This window comes from Zophobas morio, unplaced genomic scaffold (genome assembly GCF_036711695.1).
Source record: "Zophobas morio isolate AGI-343-1 ecotype UQ-CSIRO unplaced genomic scaffold, CSIRO_AGI_Zmor_V1 ptg000006l, whole genome shotgun sequence".
NCBI classification, from domain to species: Eukaryota; Metazoa; Arthropoda; class Insecta; order Coleoptera; family Tenebrionidae; genus Zophobas; species Zophobas morio.
Genome location: NW_026972111.1, coordinates 495,724 through 509,917, shown reverse-complemented (window position 1 = coordinate 509,917; position 14,194 = coordinate 495,724). Strand labels below are relative to the sequence as shown.

At 34.7% G+C, this 14,194-nt stretch overlaps 1 protein-coding gene across 1 annotated transcript in view; it reads left to right on the top strand.

Annotated features, from left to right (window-relative positions):
* Positions 1–13,633, top strand: part of LOC135123252 (zinc finger-containing ubiquitin peptidase 1-like) — a 36,716-nt gene extending 23,083 nt beyond the window's left edge. Inside the window, exons 7-8 of the mRNA XM_064047745.1 lie at positions 12,792–13,015; positions 13,069–13,633. Coding sequence (XP_063903815.1) covers positions 12,792–13,015; positions 13,069–13,113 — 269 coding nt within the window. The 3' untranslated portion in view covers positions 13,114–13,633. The remainder of the gene's footprint in view (positions 1–12,791; positions 13,016–13,068) is intronic.
* The last annotated feature ends 561 nt before the right edge of the window (positions 13,634–14,194 follow it).

The following is a 14,194-nucleotide window of genomic DNA, read 5'->3' as shown; positions in this document are numbered from 1 at the left end:
ATGTCAAAAATTCACCGAAATTTGAAGAAGGGGGGACCATTGGAAACATTTCACTTTTAAAAAAGTTGTCAAAAAATTGTGAAAAAATTTAGGGACGTAGATCTCGACGTGCTGATTCCAAAAATATAGCGTGCTGATGGTCACGGAGCAACATTTTCGAAAGAATCGGTACGAAATGCGAATTTTTGAAAATTTCTAAAAATTTCGATATTTCAACGGTCAATTCCGGATAAACGGTTGCAGTTATCAAAAGAATTGAGGCCGAAAGTGCGTTCTAGAGCAACATTTTCGAAAGAATCGGTACGAATTGCGAATTTTCGAAAATTTCTAAAAATGTCGATATTTCAACGGTGGATTCCGGAAAAACGGTTGGAGTTATCACAGAAACGAGACCGGAAGTGAACTCTAGAGGTCAAAATCCATAAGAAAATGTGTTTAGTTAAGTTTCGAAAATGTCAAAAATTGACCGAAATTTGAAGGAAAAATTTCACTTTTAAAAAAGTTGTCTAAAAATTGTGAAAGAATTCAAGGACGTAGATCTTGACATAGTGATTCCGAAAATATAGCGTGTTGATGGTCACAGAGTAACATTTTCGAAAGAAAAGGTACGAAATGCGAATTTTTGAAAATTTTTAGAAATTTCAATATTTCAACGGTCGATTCCGGATAAACGGTTGGAGTTATCAAAGAAACGAAGCCGAAAGTGAGTTCTAGAGCTCGAAATCTGCAAGAAAATGTATTTAGTTAAGTTTCGAAAATGTCAAAAATTAACCGAAATTTGAAGAAAGGGGGACCATTGGAAAAATTTCACTTTTAAAAAAGTTGTCTAAAAATTGTGAAAAAATTCAGGGACGTAGATCTCGACGTGCTGATTCCAAAAATATAGCGTGTTGATGGTCACCGAGCAACATTTTCGAAAGAATCACTACGAAATGCGAATTTTTGAGAATTTCTAAAAATTTCGATATTTCGATGGTCGATTCCGGGAAAACGGTTGCAGTTATCAAAGAAACGAGACCGAAAGTGAGTTCTAGAGCTCGAAATCTACAAGAAAATGTGTTTAGTTAAGTTTCGAAAATGTCAAAAATTGACCGAAATTTGAAGAAGGGGGGACCATTGGAAAAATTTCAGTTTTGAAAAAGATGTCTAAAAATTGTGAAAAAATTCAGGGACGTAGATCTCGACGTGCTGATTCCAAAAATATAGCGTGTTGATGGTCACCGAGCAACATTTTCGAAAGAATCGGTACGAAACGCGAATTTTTGAAAATTTCTAAAAATTTCGATATTTTGACTGTCGATTCTGGAAGAACGGTTGCAGTTATCAAAGAAACGACGCCGGTAGTGAGCTCTACAGCTCGAAATCTATAAGAAAATGTGTTTAGTTAAGTTTCGAAAATGTCAAAAATTCACCGAAATTTGAAGAAGGGGGGACCATTGGAAACATTTCACTTTTAAAAAAGTTGTCAAAAAATTGTGAAAAAATTTAGGGACGTAGATCTCGACGTGCTGATTCCAAAAATATAGCGTGCTGATGGTCACGGAGCAACATTTTCGAAAGAATCGGTACGAAATGCGAATTTTTGAAAATTTCTAAAAATTTCGATATTTCAACGGTCAATTCCGGATAAACGGTTGCAGTTATCAAAAGAATTGAGGCCGAAAGTGCGTTCTAGAGCAACATTTTCGAAAGAATCGGTACGAATTGCGAATTTTCGAAAATTTCTAAAAATGTCGATATTTCAACGGTGGATTCCGGAAAAACGGTTGGAGTTATCACAGAAACGAGACCGGAAGTGAACTCTAGAGGTCAAAATCCATAAGAAAATGTGTTTAGTTAAGTTTCGAAAATGTCAAAAATTGACCGAAATTTGAAGGAAAAATTTCACTTTTAAAAAAGTTGTCTAAAAATTGTGAAAGAATTCAAGGACGTAGATCTTGACATAGTGATTCCGAAAATATAGCGTGTTGATGGTCACAGAGTAACATTTTCGAAAGAAAAGGTACGAAATGCGAATTTTTGAAAATTTTTAGAAATTTCAATATTTCAACGGTCGATTCCGGATAAACGGTTGGAGTTATCAAAGAAACGAAGCCGAAAGTGAGTTCTAGAGCTCGAAATCTGCAAGAAAATGTATTTAGTTAAGTTTCGAAAATGTCAAAAATTAACCGAAATTTGAAGAAAGGGGGACCATTGGAAAAATTTCACTTTTAAAAAAGTTGTCTAAAAATTGTGAAAAAATTCAGGGACGTAGATCTCGACGTGCTGATTCCAAAAATATAGCGTGTTGATGGTCACCGAGCAACATTTTCGAAAGAATCACTACGAAATGCGAATTTTTGAGAATTTCTAAAAATTTCGATATTTCGATGGTCGATTCCGGGAAAACGGTTGCAGTTATCAAAGAAACGAGACCGAAAGTGAGTTCTAGAGCTCGAAATCTACAAGAAAATGTGTTTAGTTAAGTTTCGAAAATGTCAAAAATTGACCGAAATTTGAAGAAGGGGGACCATTGGAAAAATTTCAGTTTTGAAAAAGATGTCTAAAAATTGTGAAAAAATTCAGGGACGTAGATCTCGACGTGCTGATTCCAAAAATATAGCGTGTTGATGGTCACCGAGCAACATTTTCGAAAGAATCGGTACGAAACGCGAATTTTTGAAAATTTCTAAAAATTTCGATATTTTGACTGTCGATTCTGGAAGAACGGTTGCAGTTATCAAAGAAACGACGCCGGTAGTGAGCTCTACAGCTCGAAATCTATAAGAAAATGTGTTTAGTTAAGTTTCGAAAATGTCAAAAATTCACCGAAATTTGAAGAAGGGGGGACCATTGGAAACATTTCACTTTTAAAAAAGTTGTCAAAAAATTGTGAAAAAATTTAGGGACGTAGATCTCGACGTGCTGATTCCAAAAATATAGCGTGCTGATGGTCACGGAGCAACATTTTCGAAAGAATCGGTACGAAATGCGAATTTTTGAAAATTTGATAAGAAAATACTGATTTTGGCACTTTTGACATTTTCGACCATTTTTCAACTACATGTATCCGAAAATTAAATCAAAACATTTTCTTTGGAGATTTCGATATCCGGAAGTCATTTTCGGCTTCGCTTCTTCTGAAATTCCTACCGTTTTTCCAAAATCACTAATTGAAATATGTACATCAATTTTTACAGTTTCGTCAAAATCAATCGCAATGAAAATTTTGTAAATAAAAAAGACAATTATTGTCAATTTTTGTTTCACAAAATACAATTGTTTCAAGAAAGTACTTTGTAATTGTTATATATCTACACAAATATTTAAAATTAGTTTATTTGGGACAATAGAGAAGTTAGATCAGGTCAGGTGCACGAAATAAGAAATAAATTTTGTAGCAAATACTAAAACAAAAACAGTTACGATTAGCGTTTTTTTTTTTTTACTTTTTTCACATCCGAGATTCTATTAATTATTAGTTTCCACTCCCTCTCGACAGAACAACATAATTAGCCCCGCCCACCCACCCTGTCTCCTTTTCAGTGACTGTTTTTATCCGAATGAAATGAATGCTCTTATCCTGAACAGAAATAAAATTAGTCGTTAGAATGAGAAGAGGGGGGTGAGCGCAGCTAGTACTTGCTAAGACAAGACTGATTTGGCAAATAACATACCTTCCAAGAAAATAGAGGGCGGGTGGGCGGGGCTACTATTTGATAAGATAAGATTGATTTTGGCACTTTTAACATTTTCAACCAATTGTTTCAAGTACTTTGTGGTTCTTATATATTTTCAGAAATGGTTAAATTTTTTTACTTTTTTCACATCGTAGATTCTATTCTATTAGTTTCCACTCCTACTCGACAAAAGAACACAATTAGTAGCCCCGCCCACCCACCCTTTCTCCTTTTCAGTGATTGATTTTATTTGATCTGTATGAAATGAAAGATCTTATAATAAACAGTACTAAAAATTAGTCGTTAGAATGAGAATGGAGGGGGGAGGGATAGTAATTGCTAAGATAAGAGTGATTATGGCAAATGACACATCTTCCAAGAATATAGAGGGTGGGTGGGCGGGGCTAGTAATTGTTAAGATAAGACTGATTTTGGCAAATGACATACCTTCCAAGAATATAGAGGGCGGGTGGGCGGGGCTAGTACTTGTTCAGATAAGATTGATTTTGGTAGATGACATATCTTCTATAAAAAAAAGGGTAGATGGGCGGGGCTAAAACTTGCTATCCTAGTACCGAACAATATTAAGAGTAGTCACTGGAACGAAGAAGGGGTGGGTGGGCGGGGCTACTGCTTGCTCGTAAAACTGGAAGTAACCTAAATTTGAAAATTGAAAAATTGAATTGCAAAACTGAAAATCGAAAAAATGAAAAATCGAAAATTTAGGAAGGCTCAAAATTGAAAAAATGACAAATCGAAAAATTGGGAAATCGAGTAGTCAAAAATTTGAAAAATTGAGAAACTGAAAAATCGAAACATTGGAATCTCGAGGACTCATGAAATCGAAAAGTTGAAAAATGGCAAAATAAAAAATTTTAAAAATCGAAAAATTGAAAAATACTAGAACTGACATACCGAAAATTTTCAATTTTAAAAAAGTTGTCTAAAAATTGTGAAAAAATTCAGGGACGTAGATCTCGACATGCTGCTTCCAGAAATATAGCGTGTTGATAGTGACCGAGCAACATTTTCGAAAGAATCGGCACGAAATGCGAATTTTTGAAAATTCCTAAAAATTTCGATATTTCGAGGGACGATTGCTGAAAAACGCTCGCAGCTGCCGAAGAAACGAGATCGAAAATGAGTTCTAGAGCTCGAAATCTACAAGAAAATGTATTTAGTTAAGTGTCGAAAATGTAAAAAATTGACCGAAATTTGAAGAAGGGGGGACCATTAGAAAAATTTCACTTTTAAAAAAGTTGTCTAAAAATTGTGAAAAAATTCAGGGACGTTGATCTCGACATAGTGATTCCGAAAATATAGCGTGTTGATGGTCACGGAGCAACATTTTCGAAAGAACCGGTACGAAATGCAAATTTTTGAAAATTTTCGGTCGCTTAAACCAATTTTAACCACATTTTTGGAAAATTTGTAAATTTTTAATTCACTTTTCGTGTTTATTGGTCCAGATTTCGTGGCGGCGATTTCAGAATCGTAACCAGCGGAAGATTATCTACAATTCGACACCAATTTTGGTTCGATTAAACCGATTTTAACTACTTTTTTGGAAAATTTTTGGAAATTTTGAATTCACTTTTCGTGTTTACTGGACCAGATTTCGTGGCAGCGATTTCATAATGGTAACTAGCTGAAGATCATCTACAATTTGACACCAATTTTCGGTCGATTAAACCAATTTTAACCAGTTTTTTGGAAAATTTTTGGAAATTTCTAAAAATTTCGATATTTCGACGGTTGATTCCGGAAAAACGGTTGCAGTTATCAAAGAAACGAAGCCGGAAGTGAGTTGAGCTCGAAATCTGCAAGAAAATCTATTTAGTAAAGTTTCGAAAATGCAAAAATTGACCGAAATTTGATGAATGGAGGACCATTGGAAAAATTTCACTTTTAAAAAAGTTGTCTAAAAATTGTGAAAAAATTCAGGGACGTAGATCTCGACATGCTGATTCCAAAAACATAGCGTGTTGATGGTCACCGAGCAACATTTTCGAAAGAATCGGTACGAAATGCGAATTTTTGAAAATTTGATAAGAAAATACTGATTTTGGCACTTTTGACATTTTCGGCCATTTTTCAACGACATGTATCCGAAAATTAAATAAAAACATTTTCTTTGGAGATTTCGATATCCAGAAGTCATTTTCGGCTTCGTTTCTTCTGAAATTCCTACCGTTTTTCCAAAATCACTAACTGAAATATGTCAATTTTTACAGTTTCGTCAAAATCAATCGCTATGAAAATTTTGTAGATAAAAAAGACAATTATTATCAATTTTTGTTTCACAAAATACAATTGTTTCAAGAAAGTACTTTGTAATTGTTATACAGGGTGACTGCGAAATATGTGCAAATATTTTAACCACGGCATCCCCTACCCTAGTAGAGCCGAAATATAGAAAAAAACAAATTAAAAATCGAATGGGGCAAAACCCCCATGAACCACCCTCGACACGAAGGCACTGAGCCACCTTGTAAACAGAGTTGGAAAAACGTTCGACTAAAAACGACCCAAACACTTTCAGTTTCAATTAAAAGTAAAACCGACTTTTTGCTGCTTATCATTCGTTCATTCATTTACTCATTCATCGTTAAAGGTCAGTGTGAAAGTTTTTTGGTAATTTTGATTCTGACGGATGTTTGGTCCTTGTCACAACGATTTTACATTGTTTATTGGAACAGAAATAAGAGCAACTTAGAATGCTACTACCTTTTTACAAGAAATGTTGAAAATGTTGTTCTTGACTAGCAATACAGGCGTCAGAGCGTCGCAAGAGGTTTGTTGATAGGCAGAAAAACACCGGAGTATCGGCTGCCACTTTCACTTGTTGAAGCTCTTCGATAATTTCTGGACACTGTTGATTTCCACAAACGAATTGTTTCATCCAACCAATACACCTTTCCCGAAAACCGTCTCTTGAAATCGTACTTGTTGACGACTATGTGGAGTGCCATCGGACAAAAAGTGAGTTACACAACGTGGACAATCAGTGGACTCCAAACCGTGCAGTTTGTCAACATGGTACGGATGTGGCCGTGTTCTTTTAATGTAGGATGCACTACAAACTGCGAAAATCCAAATTCTCCTTTCTGCCCCATCACGACCACGATCGTAAATTTGAGGTTGAAGGTAACATGATCTCGGAGATGCTGTACCACCATATCGACACACTCTGCATTGGAAAACTGGACCATACACCGATTTCAACGACCGCTCGATAATGACTGGCCCTTTTCGTGTTTTTCACGTTGCGATTAAAAAAGTGCCTGATAAAGTTACTTTTTTGGTTCTTATTCCGAGTCGCCTGCCCATTCATTGCAGTAATTATGTAGGTCACGAAACATTACCAGCGGCGCGTATAACAATTTACATTTTATTTCAACTGACACTGCTACCACTTAGGACCGTGAATTTTTGCCAGTGGCATAATGATATTGTGAGCTATTGCCCATTTTTTTTTTTGCATGTATTTCGCAGTCAGCCTGTATATCTACACAAACATTTAAAATTAGTTTATTTAGGACAATAGAGAAGTTAGATCAGGTCAGGTGCACGAAATAAGAAATAAATTTTATCGCAAATACTAAAACAAAAAAAGTTACGATTAGCGTTTTTTTTTTTTTTTTTACTTTTTCCACATCCGAGATTCTACTAACTATTAGTTTCCACTCCCTCTCGACGGAACAACATAATTAGCCCCGCCCACCCACCCTGTCTCCTTTTCAGTGACTGTTTCTATCCGAATGAAATGAATGCTCTTACCCTGAACAGAAATAAAATTAGTCGTTAGAATGAGAAGAGGGGGGTGAGCGCAGCTAGTACTTGCTAAGACAAGACTGATTTGGTAAATAACATACCTTCCAAGAAAATAGAGGGCGGGTGGGCGGGGCTACTATTTGATAAGATAAGATTGATTTTGGCACTTTTAACATTTTCAACCAATTGTTTCAAGAATGGACTTTGTGGTTCTTATATATTTGCAGAAATGGTTAAAGTTTTTTACTTTTTACACATCGTAGATTCTACTCTATTAGTTTCCACTCCTACTCGACAAAAGAACACAATTAGTAGCCCCGCCCACCCACCCTTTCTCCTTTTCAGTGATTGATTTTATTCGATCTGTATGAAATGAAAGATCTTCTAATGAACAGCACTAAAAATTAGTCGTTAGAATGAGAATGGAGGGAGGGAGGGATAGTAATTGCTAAGATAAGAGTGATTATGGCAAATGACACATCTTCCAACAATATAGAGGGTGGGTGGGCGGGGCTAGTACTTGTTCAGATAAGATTGATTTTGGTAGATGACATATCTTCTATAAAAAAAAGGGTGGATGGGCGGGACTAAAACTTGCCATCCTAGTACCGAACAATTTTAAGAGTAGTCACTGGAACGAAGAAGGGGTGGGTGGGCGGGGTTACTGCTTGCTCATAAAACTGGAAGTAACCTAAATTTAGCCCCACCCACCTTATTTCTCCATTTCACTGACTTATTTTATTTAGTGTAAAAATGAAAATTGAAAAATAATTTTGATAAATCAAAAATTGAAAAATTGAATTGCAACACTGAAAATCGAAATATTGAGAAATCGAGAAGTGGATAAATTGAAACATTGAAAAGTCGAGAAACCACGAAATGAAAAAATCGAAAAGTCGATGTTGAAAAATTGGGAAATAGCAAAATCAAAAAACCAAAAAATTGAAAAATGAAATATAGAAAAACTGAAAATTTAAAACATTGAGAAATCGAAAAGTCGGGAAATTAGCCCAAAATCGAAAAATCGGAAAATTAAAAATGGAAAACGATCGAAAATCGATTAATCGAAAAATTGAGAAATCGAAAATTCAGGAAAGCTCAAAATTGAAAAAATGACAAATCGAAAAATTGGGAAATCGAGTAGTCAAAAATTTGAAAAATTGAGAAACTGAAAAATCGAAACATTGGAATCTCGAGAACTCATGAAATCGAAAAGTTGAAAAATGGCAAAATAAAAAATTTTAAAAATCGGAAAATTGAAAAATACTAAAACTGACATACCGAAAAATTTCAATTTTAAAAAAGTTGTCTAAAAATTGTGAAAACAGTCAGGGACGTAGATCTCGACATGCTGATTCCAAAAACATAGCGTGTTGATGGTCACCGAGCAACATTTTCGAAAGAATCACTACGAAATGGGAATTTTTGAGAATTTCTAAAAATTTCGATATTTCGACGGTCGATTCCGGAAAAACGGTTGCAGTTATCAAAGAAACGAATCCGAAAGTGAGTTCTAGAGCTCGAAATCTACAAGAAAATGTATTTAGTTAAGTTTCGAAAATGTCAAAAATTGACCGAAATTTGAAGAAGGGGGGACCATTGGAAAAATTTCGGTTTTAAAAAAGTTGTCTAAAAATTGTGAAAAAATTCAGGGACGTAAATCTCGACATGCTGATTCCAAAAACAGCGTGTTGATGGTTACCGAGCAACATTTTCGAAAGAATCACCACGAAATGCGAATTTTTGAGAATTTCTAAAAATTTCGATATTTCGAGGGTCGATTCCGGAAAAACGGTTGCAGTTATCAAAGAAACGAGACCGAAAGTGAGTTCTAGAGCTCGAAATCTACAAGAAAATGCATTTAGTTAAGTTTCGAAAATGTCAAAAATTGACCGAAATTTGAAGAAGGGGGGACCATTGGAAAAATTTCACTTTTAAAAAAGTTGTCTGAAAATTGTGAAAAAATTCAGGGACGTAGATCTCGACATGCTGATTCCAAAAACATTGCGTGTTGATGGTCACCGAGCAACATTTTCGAAAGAATCACTACCAAATGCGAATTTTTGAGAATTTCTAAAAATTTCGATATTTCGACCGTCGATTCCGGAAAAACGGTTGCAGTTATCAAAGAAACGAGACCGAAAGTGAGTTCTAGAGCTCGAAATCTACAAGAAAATGTGTTTAGTTAAGTTTCGAAAATGTCAAAAATTGACCGAAATTTGAAGAAGGGGGGACCATTGGAAAAATTTCAGTTTTGAAAAAGTTGTCTAAAAATTGTGAAAAAATTCAGGGACGTAGATCTCGACATGCTGATTCCAAAAATATAGCGTGTTGATAGTCACCGAGCAACATTTTCGAAAGAATCGGTACTAAATGCGAATTTTTGAAAATTTGATAAGAAAATATTGATTTTGGCACTTTTGACATTTTCGACCATTTTTCAACGACATGTATCCGAAAATTAAATAAAAACATTTTCTTTGAGATTTCGATATCCAGAACTCATTTTCGGCTTCGTTTCTTCTGAAATTCCTACCGTTTTTCCAAAATCACTAATTGAAATATGTACATCAATTTTTACAGTTTCGTCAAAATCAATCGCTATGAAAATTTTGTAAATAAAAAAGACAATTATTGTCAATTTTTGTTTCACAAAATACAATTGTTTCAAGAAAGTACTTTGTAATTGTTATATATCTACACAAATATTTAAAATTAGTTTATTTGGGACAATAGAGAAGTTAGATCAGGTCAGGTGCACGAAATAAGAAATAAATTTTATAGCAAATACTAAAACAAAAAAAGTTACGATTAGGGTTTTTTTTTTACTTTTTTCACATCCGAGATTCTATTAATTATTAGTTTCCACTCCCTCTCGACACAACAACATAATTAGCCCCGCCCACCCACCTTGTCTCCTTTTCAGTGACTGTTTTTATCCGAATGAAATGAATGCTCTTATCCTGAACAGAAATAAAATTAGTCGTTAGAATGAGAAGAGGGGGGTGAGCGCAGCTAGTACTTGCTAAGACAAGACTGATTTGGCAAATAACATACCTTCCAAGAAAATAGAGGGCGGGTGGGCGGGGCTACTATTTGATAAGATAAGATTGATTTTGGCACTTTTAACATTTTCAACCAATTGTTTCAAGAATGTACTTTGTGGTTCTTATATATTTTCAGAAATGGTTAAATTTTTTTACTTTTTTCACATCGTAGATTCTATTCTATTAGTTTCCACTCCTACTCGACAAAAGAACACAATTAGTAGCCCCGCCCACCCACCCTTTCTCCTTTTCAGTGATTGATTTTATTCGATCTGTATGAAATGAAAGATCTTATAATGAACAGTACTAAAAATTAGTCGTTAGAATAAGAATGGAGGGGGGGAGGGATAGTAATTGCTAAGATAAGAGTGATTATGGCAAATGACACATCTTCCAAGAATATAGAGGGTGGGTGGGCGGGGCTAGAAATTGTTAAGATAAGACTGATTTTGGCAGATGACATACCTTCCAAGAATATAGAGGGCGGGTGGGCGGGGCTAGTACTTGTTCAGATAAGATTGATTTTGGTAGATGATATATCTTCTATTAAAAAAGGGTGGATGGGCGGGGCTACTGCTTGCTCATAAAACTGGAAGTAACCTAAATTTAGCCCCACCCACCTTATTTCTCCATTTCACTGACTTATTTTATTTAGTGTAAAAATGAAAATTGAAAAATAATTTTGATAAATCCAAAATTGAAAAATTGAAATCCAAAACTGAAAATCGAAATATTGAGAAATCGAGAAGTGGATAAATTGAAACATTGAAAAGTCGAGAAAGCACGAAATGAAAAAATCGAAAAGTCGATGTTGAAAAATTGGGAAATAGCAAAATCAAAAAACCAAGAAATTGAAAAATGAAACAGAAAAACTGAAAAATTAAAACATTGAGAAATCGAAAAAATGAAAAATCGAAAAATCGGAAAATTTAGCAATCGCAAAATGAAAATAAAAATCGATTAATCGAAAAATTGAGAAATCGAAAATTCAGGAAGGCTCAAAATTGAAAAAATGACAAATCGAAAAATTGGGAAATCGAGTAGTCAAAAATTTGAAAATTTGAGAAACTGAAAAATCGAAACATTGGAATCTCGAGAACTCATGAAATCGAAAAGTTGAAAAATGGCAAAATAAAAAATTTTAAAAATCGAAAAATTGAAAAATACTAAAACTGATATACCGAAAAATTTCAATTTTAAAAAAGTTGTCTAAAAAATGTGAAAAAATTCAGGGACGTAGATCTCGACATGCTGATTCCAAAAATATAGCGTGTTGGTGGTCACCGAGCAACATTTTCGAATAAATCGGTACGAAATGGGAATTTTTGAAGATTTCTAAAAATTTCGATATTTCAACGGTCGATTCCGCATAAACAGTTGGAGTTATCAAAAAAACAAGACCGGAAGTGAGTTCTAGAGCTCGAAATCTACAAGAAAATTAATTTAGTTAAGTTTCGGAAATGTCAAAAATTGGTCGAAATTTGGTGAAGAGAGGACCATTGGAAAAATTTCACTTTAAAAAAAATTGTGAATGTAAATTTAGCCAACTTATTATATGCATTATAACTGTCGTTACTCGGGCGATAATTACACTTTGTACTGCGAAAAGCAATCCATTTTCATAACTTGTTTGTAATTAATTTCCATTTGCATAGACGTTCAACACTTTCATGACATTTTTAGCGAATAGCGGAAATTGTAATATGTTTGAGGCGAAGTTCATATTTTTTTGCTATAATAAAATTTTGTTTACTTTTAATTATCGTAAGGAATTTGACCGGTGCTACGTGCTGGACTAGTAGACTTCGATACTGTTTCGCATTTATATTTTTTAATCAGTGAACTTTACGTTGTGTTAACATAAAACGTATCGGTGTGACCTTATTTTGCATATATTACGTGAACAAAGCCACACACACATTTTTTTGTTTGATAATTACAAAAACAGATAATAGAAAAGTGATTTCCTATTTTTACTTATCAAGTTATCTAGTTTAAGTAAAATTAAAAATAAGTAAAACAACACTCAATGAAAAAGAGTCAATTTAGGTCAGGGCATTCACTCACCTGCTTGCCATTTTATTTATTAAAAACCGATACTCACTTGAAAAAAAGTCAACGTTTCTCCTTGAACCATAAAACTGCAGTCGGTAATGTATAATTAATAAAGGATATTAAAACAATGCAGTTCGAAATGTAAATAATTTAATAAATTTTTTTGTAAGCAGTTGCCACACTTGAAAATGGTTGTGACGTCACACAACAAAAACGAGCTCGCTTTCGCCACTAATTCAATACGTTTTGAACGCAGGCCACAGCCGCACCATCATGGGCATCGAGGTCCACCGCGACGGCGGGCTCATCCTCCTCGTCCTCGACCCCAGCCACTCGCCCCAGCAGATGGCGCAGTTCGGCGACACCAACAGCTCGGCGGTGGCGCTGCGCCTCCTCCGGAAGAGCGAAGCGGCGATGAAAGCGCGCCAGTACCAGATCGTGGCGGTCGTCGGAACCATCGACTCAGATCAACAGTATCAGGTAAATATTTTTGTGAATTTGTTCGAAAAATAACTTAACCTGACTTTCCGCAGCAAAGTAAAATTTTGAGGGGCACCCGAATACCGCAGGACCGGTGAGGTTGAACGTCTCCGAAAGTAACCAATAAATAAATATATCCACTTTTCACCACCTCTGCTGTTCATATTAAAAAAAATTACAATATGGGGGAACTTGTGTGATTCTTGCCACTGTTACAGCGTTTTATTTTTTGATCTCATGGCCTCGAGATGTCAATAAGTAGGTAAGGGTGGGCATAGATTCTATTTTTTTTTGTTTTGAGGTTGGTAGAGCTCACCTTGACGCAAATCGAGTGATTCTTGAACAATATTGAAACAAAAGTTGATATTACTGTTAACAGTTGATGAAACTATTTTGACTAAGAGCTTTAGGGAATTGTTTTTTTCTTGGGTTTTTTTGACACTGTTGTAGTTTTGTCGAAGTGCTTGTTGCTCTTTTATTTATTACTTTTTTGTCATACTAGTCGTAGGTTACGTTTTGTTGTTATTTAATATTATCACCTTTGAATTTTACCTATATACACCTCATTACAAATGTACAAAGTAAGAGAAAGTCATGGTTTATTAAAGATTCATTGAAGGTGTTTGTATTATTTGCCGAAATCGGTCCCTTCCAGCTTGTTTTGTTAGGGTGGCGAAGTTCCATATGGTATATTGTGAAACCCATCGATCTGAATTTAAACCAAGTGAGAAGTAATCCTGTAAATAGATGCACCAAATTATAGGATTGCTTGAATTTAATTTAATACGGAATAAGAAGTGGGATCTTTTAATGTTACAAAAAATCTAGTAGCGCCATCTGTAAGCAGATGTGAGAAGATTAATATTGTATTCGCAACTCAATCAATTAAATAACGAGAGATCAAAAAGTTTTTAGACTATAGTTGACCGTGGAAATATTTGTCATGTTTTTGATTAAAATGCAAATGTCAAAATCAAAGTTTAATCAAAGACATGACAAATATTTCCAAAGCCAACTCTAAATCTAAAAACTTTTTGATCACACGATATTTAAATGGCGGATGTTGAATTGAAAAATCACTTAGAGTAGGCGTTGGAATATCATTTGATAGAAACGGTATGTCTGTTCTTATAACATATGCAGCAGGTTATGTTTCTGCCAAATGGATGTTATATAATA